This window comes from Bolinopsis microptera, chromosome 3 (assembly GCF_026151205.1).
Source record: "Bolinopsis microptera isolate Bmic1 chromosome 3, MBARI_Bmic_1.0, whole genome shotgun sequence".
Lineage (NCBI taxonomy): Eukaryota > Metazoa > Ctenophora > Tentaculata > Lobata > Bolinopsidae > Bolinopsis > Bolinopsis microptera.
In genome coordinates, this window is record NC_087074.1 from 9,588,259 (window position 1) to 9,609,433 (window position 21,175).

The following is a 21,175-nucleotide window of genomic DNA, read 5'->3' on the forward strand; positions in this document are numbered from 1 at the left end:
TAGTCATCTCCTGATGGCTAATATAATATTTTCCGTGCAATTTTCATGATCTTTTGTGCTAAATGTCCAATCTAGGTAGTGGATATTATACAACTGCTCTTTCTTCTAACAATAATACAATTATTTATCAAGTGTTTATGGGAATTGTCTTGTAAATTAACAAGCAAGAATGTACAGAAGACGACTTGCCAGTCAGAATACTCTGGATTCTGCCAGGCTCAAAAAACCTCTCGTGAAACGTCCTAAGCTCGCTGAGTCTCTCCAAAATGGGTAAAACATTTATTAATCTATTCTTCATTTCTTTAACATATAGATCTATGCCCATTATATTATTTAGTTTAGTTGTCTCTAATCACCTAAACTGTCAATTATTAACTGAAATTTTGAATTTCAGAAGTTATCTTTTAGCCAAAAAGGTTGGAATTATTATAATTTTTATTTCCAGGACTTCCGGATATCTGAAGTTCCTAGTGATGTGGCTCATTGTCATTGCCCTGGATTTGGCTCTAGACTTCAGACTGGAGTTCTTTGGCCCTGTTGGATGTTCTTGAAGCGCATCTTTGAAAGCTTCAAATACAAGAATTGCGTAAGTTTCAGTGTACAGACCTTCGTTGTTTTGGTAACTCTGACCAAACGTTATTCATAATTTATTTTATTTTATTTAAATATTAACATGATTTAAATTACGAGTCTTCCTTTCAGATGCAAGCGTTTGTTTTAATGGGAGCTACGTTTTGTTCAGACTATTTTATTTATGCCTTTATCCCTTCATCGTGGATATTTTTTGTTGCCAGCACTTACGTTTGGACTCAGCAGCTATTTACTCCAGGTAAGCAACTATCTGCTTAAATTGTATCATCTTAACAGCTAAGAGGGCTTAGTTAATACTTAATATGTGTTATTACGTCAGCTTTTAACCGAAATTCTTTCAATTTCTTGATTAATCACTAATTTCACTGAAATATCACCTGATCACCTTAAGTATCACGTGATGTTATCTTTAGTCCTAACTAGCCACGGACAATATTTCACCCTCACTTAACAACAACACATGGAAACCACCTCACACAACACACACGTGTATAATTAACATACAGTACTACACTGTAATATATAGTCATTGTGTCGCAGTACATTTTACATCTTGTGTAGTACACGTGTGTATTATACTCTTACCGTGCCTACTAATGACCCAGAGTAATCTGTAAAGAGGCGTATCTGCAGTAATGTACTTCCTGCTATGTATTTATTACTCACGTGACGTTTATTACTCATCACGGACACTGAGATTCTATTGGATAGTCCTGGGTTGGAGAAGGATTATTATGTATTATGTAATGACGCTTGGCTGTGTGTTAATTTCCTATTTGGATGTGTTGGAGGGATGTAACATTACATTTATTATTTAACTTGAATAAGTCATGTTTAGCATTATTCACATACTACATACAAGGCGATTATGTATTTATGTTTAATTGTTTTACACATAATGTCAATTTTCAATGACAATCAAATTAAGTCTTAATTGCTTTTTTTAAAGATGAGCTTAACGACGATAAATTGACCATGTATTGAAGTTTTAAATAAGCACACACATGCTCGTATTTTTGCTAATTTATCATTTGAAAGCATTGTTCCACACACACACACACACACACACACACACACACACACACACACACACACACACACACACACACACACACACACACACACACACACACACACACACACACACACACACACACACACACACACACACACACACACACACACACACACACACACACACACACACACACACACACACACGTACATACACACACACACACACACACACACACACACACACACACACACACACACACACACACACACACTACATACAGACAGAGAGCGTAGCAGTAATGTTACAGCAGAACAAGACATTTTGTGTGTTAGGATAGATAATCTTGTTAAGAGAATTAATTGAGTCGGGCAAGTATTGTTACACTTTTGAAGATAAAGATAACTGTGGTCCTTCTAAGTAGGGATAGAGTTATATTAATATGACATTTCTCTACAAACTGTTTTGTCAGGACAATAATCTGCACAAACACGATGTATCCTCACTAAACTACATGTACATTTCCTAAATATGGAGCTAATATCCCACCGAAATCTTCCTTTTCCTCCATCATGTGTAACGACTTGTATTAGCGTATTAGGGCAAGACGCAATAGTCGATACTACCGTTTCACGAAATCAGCTGCATATTGATTGCCAAAAATTTTGTCTTGTAGAGTGTAGACAAGGCTTACTGAGTTTAAATACATTACTAATCATGTACATTGTGTTACCCTGTATATTGTATATTATGGTGTACACTGTATACAGTGTACACCACAATATACAATATACAGTACACTGCACTGTACACAATATCATTCTGCAAGAGATGCTCCATGCAATGGTTAACACAGAGCTATAATTGTCGAGTAACAATGCTACTACAATATAGGTAACAACAACTTGTATCTACCTTCATTATTATTATGGGGTACAGGAGCACGCTCTAGCTCCTCGGTGTTAATATGATGATGGTAATCATGTGTCATTTAAAGATTGTAATATCTCTCTCTCTCTCTCTCTCTCTCTCTCTCTCTCTCTCTCTCTCTCTCTCTCTCTCTCTCTCTATCTCTCTCTCTCTCTCATCTCTCTCTCTCTCTCTCTCTCTCTCTCTCTCTCTCTCTCTCTCTCTCCTCTCTCTCTCTCTCTCTCTCTCTCTCTCTCTCTCTCTCTCTCCTCTCTCTTCTCTCTCTCTCTCTCTCTCTCTCTCTTCTCTCTCTTTCTTCTCTCTCACCTCTCTCTCTCTCTCATCTATCTTCCCTCTCTCTCTCTCTCTCTCTCATCTCTCCTAATCTCTCAACGTCTCGTCTCCAGTCCTAACTCTCTCCATGTCTCTCTTCTCATCGTCTCTTCTCTTCACCACTCTCATCTCTCTCTCTCTCTCTCTCTCTCTCTATCTCTCTCTCCTCTCTCTCTCTCTCTCTCTCTCTCTCTCTCTCTCTCTCTCTCTCTCTCTCTCTCTCTCTCTCTCTCTCTCCTCTCTCTCTCTCTCTCTCTCTCTCTCTATCTCTCTCTCCTCTCTCTCTCTCTCTCTCTCTCTCTCTCTCTCTCTCTCTCTCTCTCTCTCTCTCTCTCTCTCTCTCTCTCTCTCTCTCTCTCTCTCTCTCTCTCTCTCTCTCTCTCTCTCTCTCTATCTGTTTAGCTCTCTTTAAACATGGTAATTGCGATGAACTAACAACCAGTACTATACAATTGTTTACAAATAATAAGCTAGATAACCACTAACCAGCAATTAGCCCAATTAACCAATTACCCTAATTACAGAGCGAGGAGTTGGATTACCAGTACTAATCCTATGGATGGTATTTGTGTACATCGAGTCTTGTGTGAGAGTCACGCAGCCTGATGACCATTGGTCCAGAGTTATGGGCTCCAACTGTATCGGGTACCCTATCGTCATGCTCGGATTCGGCTTTAAGGTTATTATTATAAAAATGATTAAGTTAAAATTATTATTTACAGTTAACTATTGTTAATTAATTATATATTGTGGTCGTCGTGAGATTTGATTAAACCTCAAACCATTCAAGACCTAACTGTTTCATTGGCCAAAATTGTACATACAGATTGATGCTGATATATACGCAATGAAACATTAATCAGTATACACGTCTGCATGTTATATTATAAATTGATTATAATGATAACCTAGAGATATGTTTCACTTACTTAAACATTCCTTTTCAGAGCTGTCTAACCCTGCAGTGGACGGAGAAGTGCAGACAGTTGATATCGTATAAGAACGACTTCTTTTACCGATTAATAAGTACTCACGCGGAGTCGCAGAACCTTTATCATGCTCCGGTCAGAGCCTTTAAACGGACCAATCTTCTCAAGCTCAGATATAAAAGTGAGTTTACCTCCAACTACCCAGTCCCCTTCACTCCCCCCCCCCCCCCCCCCAATCTTCTCAAGCTCAGATATATAAGTGAGTTTACCTCCAACTAAGCACCTCCCATTCATTCCCCCCCCCCCCCCCCAATCTTCTCAAGCACAGATGTAAAAGTGAGTTTACCTCCAACTACCCAGCCCCATTCACCCCCCCCCCCCCCCCCCCCAATCTTCTCAAGCTCAGGTATGATGACAATCCAACTGCAAGTTCACGATCATGGTAAATGAAGCCTATAATTAAACCTGATAATAACCTAATCTGTTTCAAAGACAATATTTCGAGTATAATTATCGTTGCAGTCCGACGTCTAATCGAACTAGCTGTTTGAATTATATTGGGACTAATGTCGCTGGGGGACAGGTGGGCTGAGCGGCGAGGCGGTGCACTATATCATATAAATAATAAGATTGTAATTATTATACATTATGTTATATGTACTTTACTTTATATTAATGTTGAACTTAATGTTGAGCATTTGAATGGCTGATAAGATTCCTCAGAAACAGTCATGACTTTCTCACTTTCTCACTTTCCGCAATATTCAGATTGTAACCTTTTGGGTGACAGCAATTGACCATGCTTTTCAAAGCTGAAACGCTCATTCTGTTCCTGGAAATCAAGTACTGAACGTCATAAAACGGTTTCTGTGCTCAGCAGCAATACAGTGTTTGCACCTGTTCTCACTGCCGCGAGTCCGTTTCTGTGGTCACGTGACTCAACCCATTTGTCAATCACGTGACCTTTAACGTGACGTCACGTGATATGGCTATCAGCAGTCAGCTGTTCTGGACCGGTGATCTAAGGAAATAGCTGATTATCGTGACACCGACACTACACAATACCACATAATCTGGGACCGAATCTTTGACTTTAAAAAGAGTTATTTATTTAAATACGGAAGGGAGGGGGGGGGTGTTTTCACCCTACATAAGAACACATCTACCAATATTACACAAAAAGTGTCCAATAGAACAGCAATTTGCACAACATTTGAGATTATAACTAAGTTGTATACCAAATGTCTTATATAGGGAATATAGCAGCAATATAACTAACTACACACAATATAGCAGCAATATAACTAACTACACACAAAACTGAAATTCTGACAGCATGTCCAGCTTAAGTCAAGTTGCGCGTATAATTGTTGGGTATAATATTATGATATATAATTTATTCCATGTTTTAGTGTGACGCAAATGTAACGTCTGGATAGATTTCCCTCTTTTGTGTCGATCAATATTTCAAACGTGCACTTTCTCCCTACCTCTGACAAAATTAATCTGGCAATAGAAGAGAAATACCGACAACTTAAACGAGATTAAGCAATAAGCATGAATTTTCCCGATTAAATTATCATAAAGGATCCAAAGTATCTAAATGTAAATGTACGTGTGATTCTTAGTTCACAACCTGGTGCACTCTCCCGCTCAAGTAAAAAACGTCATTATAGCATATTGACCGTTCCTTACTGTAAAAGGTATAAACTATTAGGACTGTCTCCCAATTTGACTGTATCTTCCCGTCAGCTCTCTAGACGACAGAAGCAACATATTATAAGTGCGGTGGGTGCGGAGCCGCACTATTGACCTACCACTGCAACTTTTCGCAACCATTGCTTGCATTGGCCGCTATTCGTTATATCAGATTTGTGTACTTGGTATCATTCAAATCAAGTCATGACGTAACCTTTCAAAAACATGGGAAAGTATAATTACTTTTGTAATTCGACGACTTTCAGTACTATCGATATGTAGATTGCTACATCTTGAATTGTCGGGAAACTCAGTATAAGACATTAACCTTGCAAGTTATTTGTTGTGTAGACAATGTCACCTGTATTTCACAAAAATTTGACTGCATCCTCGTGTCAGTTCTGTAGACATGACAACACAGGCCTTTTTTGGCCTTCATTTCAAGTTGGAAATTTCCCCAAATTTTAGGACAGCTCAAAATTATTCAAATACATAAAACAACGATTATTATAAATGTACTTTTCTACATCGATTAGTGCTAAACTTTTCCCTTCTTACACTATCTTATCTGAGTACATCGCTAGATCAAACATCCATGTGATACTCCTTGTGAGCCCTATTATCGCTGTCACCTGCCCGAGCCTTACAACATCTAATTATACCTTCTTCAGCTCTTATCTATAGAATTTAAGTTGTAAAATGCTTTATTAATTATTCGAAGTGTTCGGAATTGGGATAGTCTACAATTCTTTTAAAACTTGCAAAACAAGAATGATCATACTTTAGACTTTAGACTTTATCGCCCAATAATCACATTCCACAAATAACAGAGATGTTTCAGTGCGATACAGCGGGGCCACATTCCAGAAAGTGGAAGATGTACCCCTGTCAGAAGAGTGTGTAAAAAACACACAAGTTAACGGTCTTCTCTCGTCCATGAACGATAAATCTTCTTCGTACGATGAGGTAAATTCCATGAATTTGTATTTATTTAATTTAACTGTATTTAATTTATTATTTATTGAATTTGGCATAAAACAATGTCCTTGCTAAATGATGTTTTTTGTTTTGAGAAGAAATTAGCATTTTAAACATGCACAGGAACAATATTTGCAAGTGAGCACTGATTAAAGTTACGAATGTATCATGTTGATTTTACTGTTCATAAATCTATTCGACTGCCATTTATAATTGAAGCAGTTGATGGTGCCTTTTGGTAACCACTCATTATGAAATACACACTACGATCATGCTTTGGTTTTTTTGGTTTTTTTTTCAGAGCTATTTCGATTATAGAAAATTCTGTTGGATTAGAAACTATTCTTAATATGACGCAAACAGAACTGAAATTTTGTGTGTCCTCCTGCTCACTGCTGACCAAACTTCTCATAATTGCTTTTTAATGAGGAGATATAATATGTTCAATTAATATACTGCAAGTTCAACACACTTAGTTCACGAGATTTCCTTGTAATTTTAGCGTGTACTCGAATTTTTTATCAAGCAACTAACAACTTGCATTTATACCGGCGAAAAACAGATATTATATGATAAATCTTTCTGATTGAATTTTCTCCAAATTTTAGACATATCTTAAACCTTCAAACCTTGAGAACCCCACATTTCTTTCACATTATTAATTAAACTGCTGACCATTAGTTTAAAAAATGCAATTCTTAATTTGTCTATTAATTAATCCATCTAGTATAAAATACCTGGTAAACAGCTGCAGTTATTAAAAAACCGAGAATTCCATAGTAACAACCTAATAATAGTCTTGGCAGATTGCCGAAAAGGTCGCTCCCTGTTCCGTCGAAACGTCCAGATCGTTCTTCAAATTCAATGATATTTATCATTTGTTGTTATCTTTGATCTAGAAAGTTCTTCCATTACGAGAGTGATTTTGCCGAAGGTTCCTAGTTTAATCGTCCTGTACCACATTGGCAGAGGAAGTTGAATTTCCTCCGCCCCAGACAGTGTTTAAAGAATTTGCAGAGGAAGTTGTTTACCAAGTGTTCTAAAAGTTTATAAAAACAGGCCCGAGTTTAATTAAATGATTTAAAGTGATCTACAGAATACCTTAAAATACATACTTTGATGATTTTGCTCTCTTAAAAAATAAAAATCTAAACTACAGTGTTTTTAAGGCAAGTATTAAAAAAGTGTTTTGAAGAAATAGTGCTGTTTAAATACTGTGTTTATCTCTCTTATTTCCACCACTATTTAGACGCTATACACTATTATTATACAGTCTGCCATGAACGAGAACAAAGCCCAACAATTTGGCCGGTATTATGAAATGTTTGAGAAATAGTATCATGAACTTCAGACTCACAGACTGGTCTAATCTCACCTATAATCGGTATGCACGCATGCAGGTTTATAATAATGTTCCCTACGCTGGTACATTTCCAGGTTTAATCTAAATTTATTAGAACACATCCTTACAATCGGGCTTCGCTAGAAGTAGCTGAAAGTGGTTGCCAGGGACAACATATAAAATGTGGGAGAGAGAGGTCACGTGACGTAACAACCACTTAGCCCTGAGTGTTATATTAAAGGCGCAGCACATGTAACAGTCCATTAGAAGGGATACACAGTTCGCAATATCACATATTGTGATAGTTCCATTAACTATAGTACAAGTTGAAGTAAACCACGTGACATATGCTGTACAAATTACTACACGACCACTAGGAGAGTGCATTATTGTAAGTGTATGTTATAAATTTAATATCATTCTTTGTTGGGCACAACAATTGACAATGCACATTGTCGGGCCTTTACAACGTTGCGGTAAAATCTTCTCACCGCCATTCAGACGTTTTTAATTATATCAGGTTAATATGATCAACTAATTAATTATTTTAAACATGAATCAATTCCCTCCTGTACAGTAAACAAGATAAACTGTTATATCTAGATTGATTTATCAGATCAGAATAAGAGCAGTGTTTCAGCTGTCTTTGGATTCGAGGCCACGATTGAAAGGGTATATATATAGCATTTTATCTTGTATTTTATATATGTATTCAATTCCGTCAAAGTGTATTTAAAGTAAATATTCTAAGTTATCGTCGTTGATTTACGAATAATGATTTTGATTAGGTCATTGGTAATTTATGTTATGTTATAATATGTAATTCGTTGCCAGAGAAATATTATTAAGTCACGAACTGTTTAATTGTTTATTAATGGAATTTCAACTGAATGTAAACATTAAACAACTCAATATAATAGTCTAATAGTCTAATAGTCTGTATATTTTGGAATGATTAAATACTACTATGCAACTTATACTATCGACAGTTTACACGCTATTTATTTAATTAACTTTACAATACAAATGAGCTCCTACTTTGTTTCCAGGAAGCTTAGTTCAAGAATGTATGATTTTAATATGTATTTCTTATATAATAATGTTTGTTGACATTAGTGAATACAATATAATGGTAATCTAGCTAAGGCTCCTCTCTAAAAGATATTACATGCATTATATAACCCTTAAAATTATCTATAGTAATAAATATTACATATTAATACTACAGAAATATATTGTGGGTTCACTTATATTATCATAACACAGTCATTGTTAAATTTAAAGAAATCGGAGATACATTTCGTTCATGCGAAAGTGCCAGGGTAAAAAAAGGTTTACTGTAAAGTTCTGACACGTGACAGTGATCCTGGGATTTGATAGGTCGATGCTAATTAATTTGTTACTTTCACCTCCCTAATCCCTATGGTTCATCTTTTGAAGTAAAAATGTTTGATTAGTTAATTGATGATTTGATATAATAAATATTGAGACGTTGCGTAATTCTAATAGCAGCTCAACCAGCAACCTGAAACCCTTCCAATAAAATTTGAAATACTGCTTTTGGTTTGGAAAATGTTGAGCTCCACTCCCTTGAAAATTCGTTTAAATTCTGTCGGAGATTTAAACGGTAGTTCGTCTCGAGTATCACGTGATCGAGTATGCTATTAAAATGGAGCATTCGAGAGTTAGTACATGTCAACTAGTTCAATGCTTTAAATACTTTCAATATCTTAACCCTCGGGTATTTGATAATGTATTTGACAGGGGTTTAAGGGTTTAAATTAAACACTAGTTTATCACAAACCCATAGCAACGTGGATACTTCTTTTAAATACCCGGAGCAAGGTTGGCCCAAGGAGTCAGCCTTTAAGGGCGCTTTTCTTCTAACCTCTGCTAAATTTAAGGTGTTGTCCTGATATCAGCTGAAATGAAACAGTGTTCAAGTACTCAACACCTTCAGTGATAAAACAATCCTTTTATCCCCTAATCGATCCTCTTAAAATAGCTGACTTGAATTTTACAGTCGGTTTGACGGATACCAGCTTGACAGTCTGGGTAAGGTGTAGATCGTAGGTTCCAGAACCGGCTTCTAGAGCTGAATTATACCTGAAATTTGTCGATCTTCTTGAATTTTCACGACTTTTCATCTAGAATTAAAACAAGTTCGTCGTATTATGAAGCTAGGGTGTGGACTAGCTACACCAGGTTTAAACGCTTCCATCCCATTACATAATGCTCAATAAATTTGACAGATTTGTAATTAGTTTAAATATGATATGTCTCAGTATCTCGCCCAGACTGTGGACCACAGATAGCGCAGTGAAGCTTTAATCGGAGCACTTTATAATTTATAATGTCGTCGAGAAATAAATGCATAATTGTCGATTTGTACTGTTATATATCATAGAGGATCTGACAGCTTCAGTTGACTTGAGCAGACTTCGTTAACAATATTATGTTATTTATACGGGGCCTTCTTCCCACGTAGAATTGAATATCCACTTGACACATCACATAATCCTGGTCCTTCAATGTTAATGAATTTTAATTGCGACTCCAGTGCATCTTGGTTGCTGAAATAACGTTTTATGAGTAAGACAGGATTTAAAATAGGTTGTCCAATAAAAAATTTTTCAAGTACGTATAAGTTATATTATAACAATTTAAAAAAATCAGTATGTAAACAATGTTAAAACTCACTGATCACAAATGGCGAGACCCTACGATCTCTAAGAAGAACCGTCAATCATCACATCCCTCACAATTCTCATAATGGTACCCATATTATCATTGTTCGCCCTAAATAGAGTTTTTGACGCCACTTACCTTTACAAATACACTTACCACTTACCAATTAAAATTTCCACTTACCACTTACTATTACCACTTACAGATAATCGCTGGTTGTGGGGCGGAGGAAGTGTCACCGTTGACGGGCAGATCTGGAAACTTCAACACTCGCTCCACAAGAACCTTCTCGGACATTGCGTTGATCCAAACGAGGACTTCTGGACGTACGAGGAGGAAAGCGACTCGTCGGTCTCTACAGTCCCGGAACCGGCTCCCAATCCAGGGAAATCTGGTACTACCAAGGAGCAACCTAGTAACACGGGCCACAAGCGCAGCAATAATATTCTCTCTAAAATGTTCGATTTTCAACGGTAAGAACAGCTCCATGTACTATCGTTAATTATGTTGTCAATACATAGCTATACATTACATTAGTTTTAATAAGCATTGGTTAGATATTTGGAGTGAATAGATTAGTCCTTGACCAGTAAGACAGCCCAATAAAAGTTCAGATCTTATTCACCTGAATTTAAATGGTAAATTCGATTCAGTTTCTTTGCCTTTTTGCAGAACAAGCTGAAATGCGGGGTCATTTTGTTTGAAACATGAGCCCCACGGGATAACTGCTTTCATTGGATATAACTTGGTAACCGCCATGTTCATGTCTATCTAATGTGCTCTACTGATCAGTATATTAAACCGTTACACTCCGCTCCAATTTAATCGGAAATTTGTAGAAAGTAGTGAGTCTGGGTGAGGTTAGCCCCCGCCCCCCCCCCCTCCGGCCCTCGTATACATTAAATTATGTAGGACGCAGGTTGTATTATTCATACCAGCTTTCAGGGTCCATTGTCTGTCACGGAATATTGTAATTAGTTGGAGTGTCGAGGTACATCTTCTTGCACTTATGAGTTGTCAGTGATTGTGGTTGTAAGTCAACTGATATACATTCGCTCATTCTGTTTTTGTATTACTTGTTCAACAATTTTAGGCGTCTTATTTCCTAATGCAGTTCATTCTCAGGGACAAACCGTCTGCCAAGGTATCCCCGGTGATGGACAAGATTCAGGAACCAGTTAAAGAAGCCCGAGTATCACCCATCAAAAAAGAAAAAGTTGTCGAGGATGTCTCTTTTAAGCAAGTGAAGGCAGATAAAAAGTCTAAGAGAAATGGTCATGTGAAACGCCAAGAGTTCTCAAATGGTCACGAAGATCACCATCACACCGCCGTCAAAATTCATTTAGATAAACTGAAGGTTAGCACAATTTCTATCTTTTGTGTTTATCTCATGAATGTTAAAATAATCTACAAGTTATACAATGCCAATTTTCTATTTCAATACAATCTCGGTTATCTGTGCAATGATTGGCCGAACAAATGACAAAGCAACATGCCATAATGCCAGTGTATAGCGGGACATAAATGTCATGCGCGTGTTTTGGTTGTAACGCGCGGAAAGGATAAAACTCTGCAAAACTTAGCGCAATTTGTGTTTTCCCTTATTTTTAGAAAACTAAAATATTGCAGAAAACAGCGAATGTTTATAATTACAAAACTCGGTCATGGCTAATGATAGCCAGCTAAAATTAAGTCAAATAGGTAATTAATCAAATTATATATCACTATGCAGCATCTTTTTTAGGATATCGACGATGATCTTTATTTCATTCTACAAAACCATTTGGACACTTGCCAGAATTCTCTCCGTGAGGAAAAATTATCAAGGTAAGTACCCATAGTTTTACATTCATGTGTTATCTAAAATCGAACGATTGCCTAGTTTATGCCAACGTTTGATCGCTCTACTAAAGCAAAAACCCAAAAGCTACGTACATACTGTCCTTATAATTTGGCTACTGACTAATGACCATGGAATTAGCAAGGTTATCCTTTACTATTGTTGTTTAGTAACCCTGTTGATTAGGATGTGCTGATATAAAACCATCTTTTCTGTTATTAACTAAGTTGTGGTGTAATTTAAGGCATCCTGTAATTACTGAATCTGTCACTGTGTAATGTACATGAAATGTTTTGTGTACTGTGTAGTGTTCCGACGAAATCGTGGGTTCAAAAACATAGCAACAGGTTGAGAATCAAGTGAACAATTAAGAATCTTAAGTTACTGGTAAAAAGTCACGTGACGTTTATTTTAATTTTTTCGCATAAGAAATGAGACCTTTAAGGGAGTTCGATTGTTGTGAAGAGTTTTAAGTTTATTATATAATAAACTGTCCCGGCTCCTCCATGATCCTCATAGATCGAACATCGCTTCCATACGGTTTAATGTGAATTAAAACAATAATTTTACCCCCTGCTGCACTTACTAATATCATAACGTGATAGGTTGAGATCTGAACAACTCCACGAAACTCTCGAAGACGAGCTGAAAAAGGTACAGTCGGATTTGCAAAACTCTAAGAACAATGAGAAGAGCAAAGATGACAAGGTGCACAATTTGGTGAATGCAAATAAGACTCTCAGATCTGATTACGATAAACAGCGACAAGAACTTTCTAAACTGTAAGTCAGGGTTTCATTTCTTATAAATCCTGTTACATTTATTCTTAGTTTATAAGTGTACAGAAAACACGTGTTAGTTGTTGAATATTGCTCTGTTATATATCTGCAGATATTTCAAATTAATGTTTATTTCCAGGCACGATACCAAGCCAGCTGACACAAGAGATCGAGCTATTGGTTGTGATATTCTTCCAAAAGAGGCTGATCATTCCAAATGTAAAGAATCTGTAAAGAGTAACGAGACAATAATCTCTGATCTCAAAAAGCAGATTGATAACCACACTAAGAATCTTAAAAACGAGCAGAACATCCTTAAAAATATTCAGGTATGTTAATCCGCAGTACTATCTCTCTTTCTTTAACTTGAGTTGATTTTCCTAGCGCTATTAACGCATTCATAAGGAAATTCCCAGTGGAAAATAAAATTAGGGCAAAAGTAAGAATTTTGTGGGTTCCGCCCAGGTCTTCGTAAATTCCTGCCGACAGTTCATTAAATCTGTAGGGTTTCAAACTGTTGCTACTTTCCGTGAGAAAATCGGAAGTTCGGATATTTTGATCCATGGTATCTATCGACCTTATTTGAAAATAAAATCCGCCTCGCCTTTTCGTCAAAATCTTTTCTTTTGGAAGCTAACCATTTGAGACGTCTATCAACACCCGGAGTCTTTGCACTGAAGTGCTAAGTTGTACATGCATATTACATATACAGTTTTTTTGAAATAGTCTAGCATGTACAGCCATTGTGCTGATGAAACCAAGATCAGCATACTTCTGTGAATAAGTGTCAGCTGTCAGCATACTTCTGTGAATAAGTGTCAGTTTTAGCTGGAGGGTTGTCTAGATCTGATGGAACTTGTCTAGCAAAGTTCGATCTATGTAAGATAACAAATCCTGAAATTGCAGGCACAAGAGAGCGAGACCCTGTTGCGAGCTCAGCGTGAAAACGAGGAACTCAGAAAACAGAACACGATCCTCACCAGCCGACAAGAGTCTATCATCAGGAACCTTCGTGCTGAAACCAAAGTCAAGATGGAGCTATTCTCTGCTTTAGGTAAAGATTAATGATTTTAAACTGCCGCAGAGAAAACAATTTACATTCTCCTCTTTTTCCTTATCATTACCCTCCTTCTAAAGGAAATATATATATCAGATGATAGGTTACCACCATAATATCACAACTGCGACCACATGCTCGTTTTAAAAGTATTTTATTTTATATTAAAGACCGTACATTTTATTAAACAGTTAAATTTAAAATGCTCGTGTTAAAGGCATCAACTTAACATGATCCACTTACATTTCAATTTCACACTCTTTCAATTAAATACTCAATAAAAGTGATGCCCAACCTGAATTCCCCCCCCCCCCCCTGCATTCTCAGGCCTATTCCAAAGGCCCTTCGAAAGTTTAAGTAGTTTGAAGTCAGTGTATCAGCATTCAATTTCTTGTAGTTTCCTGTTATAGAACGAAGATCCATGCTCCCCGCTAGAACTGTTATACCATATATGGGAAATGAAGACAAGTGGTAGAGCTGGTCAGAGCAGCTGGGTGTGTTGATTATGATTATACCTTGTAACCTGTGGTTGCGTGTAGGCACGTGACACTGCTAGTCACGTGACACTGCTAGGCACGTGACACTGCTAGTCACGTGACACTGCTAGTCACGTGACACTGCTAGTTGTCAGACACTCTGTCTCACTGCTAAAAGAGGGGGGGGGGATAGTGATGAACCATGTAGTTTGATAATGTAAATGGTCATACTTAATAATGTGGTTCAATGGGAAGATTAATAATGGTGTGATGCATGAGAAATTTTAAAACGATATTATCTATATTTAGCTGATTAATCATCCTGTCATCTGCCCAGGTGACGCACGGAGACAAGCTGAAGAACTTAACCACAAGCTGGAGCAAAGGTGCCGTGAAAACGACATGTTGAAACAAAGAGTTGCTGAGGCTATGGCTGTTTCCTCCTTCCCAACCTCTAGTTTCAGTGTGCCGACTACTACCACCGCCGCCGATACCTTTTACAGCGCCAACGGATTTTAAACAGAAGATGTTAGCTGAGCTTGTATGGTTAACCAATGAATAAGCTGCTAGTGACCCTTATGTACCTACCACGTGATGTTTAATGTTGTGTCCGGTCTAGGGTAATACTGCTAGTTATGTATGAATAACGTGTAACATGTAAGGGTTTGGCGTTTCTGTTATAAATTATACAACTTTGTCGCGCCCTCTCGCTGCTGTTTTCATAGGGCGTCGTAATTTTCAAGGAGTTTGATTATGAGAATTTGATTTTATCTTGTTGTGACAAGAACACGGTGTTTAACACTATAAAGTATAATTTTAATTGTACTTTTAGAGGTTAAATAGTATGATGATTATTAGATAATTCTTGATACGGTATCGCATCAGAAATACATTCGTGTCTTTTATTTGGTTCAGCTTTGGTGTTAAAAATGTTATTTTAATTTTATTTGTGATATTGGAGTTTATAACTTGACCAAAAAAGCAAATCATGATGAAAATTGAGATGTTACCATCAAAAAATGGCACACAATTTTGTGTTCGACACTGTCAATAATTGGTTTGAAATTAACTAGCCGGAATTCCCTCCCCTTTACCTTGCTTACTAATGAGCTAGTCTCTTGCTGGCTTCTCTTATTATCGGGTGATAGTGATACTGGATGGTGATTAATCATCCAGTATCTGGATAACACGTTATCTGGGTGGCCCTGAATGACTTTTCGAAACGCTAACCCTCTAATCTAATCTTAAACCTAACCCAATCCCTAATTATAGCATTATTCTGAAAACCTAACGAGAAATTAAACCAACTTCTTCATGTCACGTGATCGAGACAGTTTTTCGCAGGGGAGCGTTTTAACCCTATTATGTCATGATTGGGTTGATTTGAAAATCAGCGTTCGAAAATACATCGATTCATGTTGGTTCAACCTGTCGGGAGTTAAACTTTTAGAAAGTTCTCGAAGATCGAGTGTAGAGTGATTTAGCACAATGAACAATCTCGAAGGATTGACATCGTCAATCAAATCCAAGACTGTCGACGATAGTGAAGTCAATCCCGATCTGGGATTTCCCGACCATTTTTGACCTGAAATTCCCGACCGGGAAATCTTTTTATTTCCCGAATTTCGGGAAATTTTATGCTATGTAATTTTAATAATGTTAGCCCCTAGCTAGATCATAGTCATACTGCCGTTTTCTCAGAAAAGGCAGTAAGTCCAATTTTTCGAAATATGACAATATTGGTATCAACATTTTCAGTAGAAAATTCTCTACAACATGAGGCTGAGCTACATATTAAAGTATAGAAACATTGTTGCATGCAATTCCTGAGGAAGTAAGTCCCAGTTGAGAAACATTATGTTTGGTTTTGGCCAATTATTTTCTGAGACAAGGACGCAAGTCCGGAATTACTGCCTTTTCTGAGAAAATCTTGAAAATTTTCTGAGATAAGGAAGTAATTCCGTGGACTTACTCATCCACGGATCACCCCCCATGACGTAGGGTTAAAATGCTTCCCTGGAGAGTTATGGGCAAAAAACTGTTTTGGTCACGTGACAGGCTAGTAAAACGTGAATTCGATTATTTAGGGCTCGGGTTAGGGTTAGGGTTGTGGTTAAGATTATGGATAGCTTCGGGGTTATGGTTAGGGTTAGGGTTGGGATTAGGGTTTATGTAAAACCGTTTTGTACGGCTGCAAAACCAAAAAAACCAAAGTCACGTGAAATTTTTGGGCGAGCGATTTAGTAAAAGCCCTTACTCATACTGCCTTTTCTGAGATAAATTATCTGCGATTGGAAAAGGTAGCTGGACTTAATTCCTATAAGTATAAACGCATGCTAAAAACGGAATTTTAGAAAGCGATTTCCCAAAAAGAACATAACAGTAACTTTGTCTTTACTGCCGATTGATATTTTCGCTTGAAATTTTCAGAATCGATGTATAATTACATTTCAACCTTACGTAAGTGATCAAAATTTTCATTTAGGCCTCAAAAACAATTTGAATTTGGTGGCCGATTTTCAAAAACGCCGGATGTATTTTAGTCGCAAAACATAAACATTGGAGCAGTTATTGGGCTGTTATAAGAGCAGACAATGTTTAGTTTAGGTATATCTTTTAGATCAAGTTCATTTTCATCAAAATATCGATAAGATATCATTGATCATTTAATGCACTGAAATCTTTCAAAATTGGCGAGTTAAGGGCATACTATTATTCAAAAACATTTAATTTATATGATATGGAGCAATTTAGATTTACCTAATTGTTTATATTTTACAATATAATCCAAAATACATAGATCCCAACCTTAAAAATTTAGTAAAAAGCTTGGACTAAGTACTTCCTTCTCAGAAAAATATTGAACAGAGATTTTTCTCAGAAAAAAAGTAAGTCCAAGTTTTCTCAGAAAAGGCAGTAATGTCTATAAGCTCGATTATTTGGCATAAAAATGGTTATATCTAAGCTTATTATGGACGGCTCAAAGCTTTAATTTTTTTGACAAATTAAAATTTGACTAATTATTGATAACTCAACGTGTTTATTTTCGATCTTACGCAAAAAATAAGCGGAGAAAAAACCATAAACGCAAAAGTCGCAATATCTCGAAATGGCAAATATGGACTTACTGCCTTTTCTGAGAAAACGGCAGCATAGATTAAAGAGCTTGATAATGCTCGATCAATCTTCGATGCTCACGCTGGGTTACTTGGCCGCGCTCAGCCTGTCATTCCGCCGAATTTCTTTTCCATATTCGTTTATGAACATAATAGCCTGGGGTGCCCAGGTAAACGCTGGGTAACAAATGATCATGGTATAACACTCGATCATCGCCACACGTGCTTTTATTTTATGTTACACGTGCTTTCATTTTAAACATAGATTCGGCGGAATGACAGGCTGAGCGCGGCCCAGTAACTAGCTTGTATTTGTAACTGCCTGATCCGACCACTTTGTCTTTAGTTCTGTGGAGTGTGGTTGCTTTGCTGCGCGCGAGTTCACGAGTTGGTTTCGTTTACACGTCAATTGATCATTCCTGCTTCCGACTCTATTAATTAACTTTTTGCAAACAAAGCTAAATGTTCGAATCTAATACGAATTCAAGTGTAAAGTAACATTTTTGTTTGTTATCTTCAATTTGGATGGATAAACTTTTTGAACTAATATTTAACGATTCTATTTAAAAATTCTAATCCAAATTGCAATTGACACTCTACACTTTATACTGCTTCAAGTACACTTTTATGAAACTCATGGACATGAACGAATCGTAGTCGAACTCTAGAATTGACACTATTTATATAAATCCCGGGATCAATCCAAGAAATTTCCCCGAGGTCGAGACGTCTGTTTAAATTAAACCAACTCTAGTACCACCACCAGCCAGTAACTTTTCCTGGGGAGACTTCCGGTTTTTTGCAAAGTGTTTGCTTTGTAAAAATAACGTTACCTCCTTAGTATAGGAGGAAAATTAGGGACATTGTAGATTTTGAGTTAATACCCCGAAAAATATGATTTTGGGCCGAATAAAAGGTTGCAGCTTTATAATTTTGCAAATAAATGTGGTTGTCACGACTTCATGGCTGAATTCAGATTTTAAACGCGTACACGCAGCGAGCTTTACGTTGACATACGTTGCATGCCACTTTTCGCGCGTGATACGCAACATGAATCAAAGATTCGGCGGAATGATTTACCTGGGGACCTCAGGCTATCATGTTCATAAACATGAATAGAGATTAGGCGGAATGACAGGCTGATCGCGGCCCAGTAACGGAATGATAGGCTTAGCGCCGGCCAGTAACACTTTACGCATTTTACACCTGACATTTATTAGTTACCTGGAGAGTCGGAGATCCCAGGCTATTATGTTCATAAAAATTTGAATAAAGATTCGGCGGAATGACAGGCTGAGCGTTACCTGTACTGCATACTGGGGACCTCAGGCTATCATGTTCATAGAGATTAGGCAGAATGACAGGCTGAGCGCGGCCCAGTAAGCTGAGCGCCGCCCAGTAAACATTTAGTACTTCTTAAGATGCAACATTTATGACATTACACCATGTTGTAGCGCGATGCACTACTGGGTCGCGCGCGCATCCAATAATGCTTCTCGCAACCACAGAGCAGATCGGCGAGATGCGAAGGATTGACATCGTCAATCAATACACCATGTATCACACATGTCTACAAAATAACATCGCACTATATTATATATGTTACTGGGCGGCGCTCAGCCTGTCATTCCGCCGAATCTCTATTCCCCAGGTAATATATATGTTGATACAAAAAGGAAGTGATACGTTTTCAATGAAGTGATAAGTTCCCAGGAACCCTGACCGGATGGGGCTTAACTTTGAAAGTAAAAGAGTTGGAGACTTTCGGTTTTTTGTAACATGTTCCTCTTTTACATTTTAAAAGTAACGTTACCTCTCCAGGAGGAAAATTCAAGACAACGTAATTGTTGAGTTATCTCAAAATCTCCAGAAAAGTCCCCTTTCGGTCCGATCAAAAGTTTGCAACTTTAACTTTGCGGATTCCTGTACTCTGGTTGGCTGAATTGTGTCACGTGTTAGCTGCTTGAACATTGGAATGCGCCACGCGTGCAAATCATGCTTGTTGTCGCGCGCGAGGTCGAGCCGTCTGTTTAATATTAAACCAACTCTAGTACCACCACCAGCCGGTAACTTTTCCTGGGTTTTCAATGTAACAATAATGTAAATGTAAATAATGTAACAATAATGTAAATATAAGTTATATTTTGCATTCATTCAATGATAAATTGAATTTGAACTTAAACCACGATTCAGTTTACTAAAAATAAACTTGGGGAATATTTTGATTGACAATGCGAAGCAAGAATGCTAGTTTGCGCGGCGTGTCGAAGCAGCGAAGTCTAGTCCTCCAAGGAATATTATAATGTTTTATTGTCTACCTTACAAGACATATTTATGTGGATCATAATTCTGGGGATCGGAATTATATTTATGGGGGATATATATATATATATTATGGGGGAACGAAAATATGGGGATTTTTTTCAGAAATCCCCAAATTTCGTACCCCAAATTAAATTGTCGCATTTTCTGTTTTCACGCTAAATTATTTCAGAGAAATCAAAATCAGTTTTTGATGGAATTTTTTTAAATCGTGAAAAACTAAATTAATTAAAAATCATTCTCGTCGTTTAAATCGTCTTCATCGTCGTCTCTTTCACCTTGAGTCTGCTCACCGGTGTAGTCCCAGGTGTATGCCTCCCTCAACAGGAGTTTGAGCTTGTCAATTAAGTCTCCCCTACTCTTGAATGTGAGTAGGGGAGACCAGTATTTTCTATTCAGTAATTTTTATACTAAGTAACTTTCTATTTACCTGAGAAATGCGTATCCTTGTCTCACAAAAAAAGGTAAAACAACTTATTTGACAAATTCACCTCAAATTAGCCCTATTTAAGCCAATTACATACAAATTGATGTGTGGGATTTTGAAATGGCGGCCACAATTTTGGTAGTACGAAAATATGGGGATTTTTTCCAAAAATTCCCAAATTTCGTACCATATAAATATGTCTCGTAAGGTATATAATGATCTATGATGATTTAATATAGTAGAATTTATGTATGAGTATTTCTTGTAGCGCGATGCGTTACTGTGCCGCGCCGCACACTCAATGAGGCTTCTCACAGCGACTAGCTAGATCGGCGAAATGCGCTACTGTGCCGCGCCGAGCTGCCATGAATTGACATCGTCAATTAAGAGTATTTCCATTAGGACAAATGGTTGATAATAATAATAATTTAAACTTTAATAGATTATAGTGGCACAACAACTAAAAATGCACAGGTGTGCCACAAAAACAAGTCAGGATACAAAAAAAGCTGAAAAGCAATCCACATTTAGGTTCCAAACCATAGAAAATTGTAAAGACTTGATACACTAAATTACAAGGTTAAGGGTATGCACTTAACAGTAGAAACGTTGAAAAAATAGTAAATTAATTAATATCATAAGCACGTTTAAAAAGAAACGTTCTCAGATAGACTT

General features: G+C 37.1%; 2 protein-coding genes across 2 annotated transcripts in view; both read left to right on the forward strand.

The window, feature by feature from the left end:
- The window catches only part of LOC134812277 (dTDP-D-glucose 4,6-dehydratase-like), a 263,853-nt gene that overhangs the window by 83,561 nt on the left and 159,117 nt on the right, over positions 1–21,175 (forward strand). The window lies entirely within an intron of this gene.
- LOC134813163 (macoilin-1-like) lies at positions 170–15,247 on the forward strand. The gene is given in 14 exon segments (XM_063820850.1): positions 170–270; positions 446–522; positions 525–635; positions 743–829; positions 3,373–3,527; positions 3,796–3,958; positions 6,317–6,441; positions 10,689–10,972; positions 11,609–11,840; positions 12,228–12,310; positions 12,929–13,105; positions 13,242–13,431; positions 14,009–14,156; positions 14,973–15,247. Coding segments are annotated over 14 exon segments (2,115 nt in total). The 3' UTR covers positions 15,155–15,247.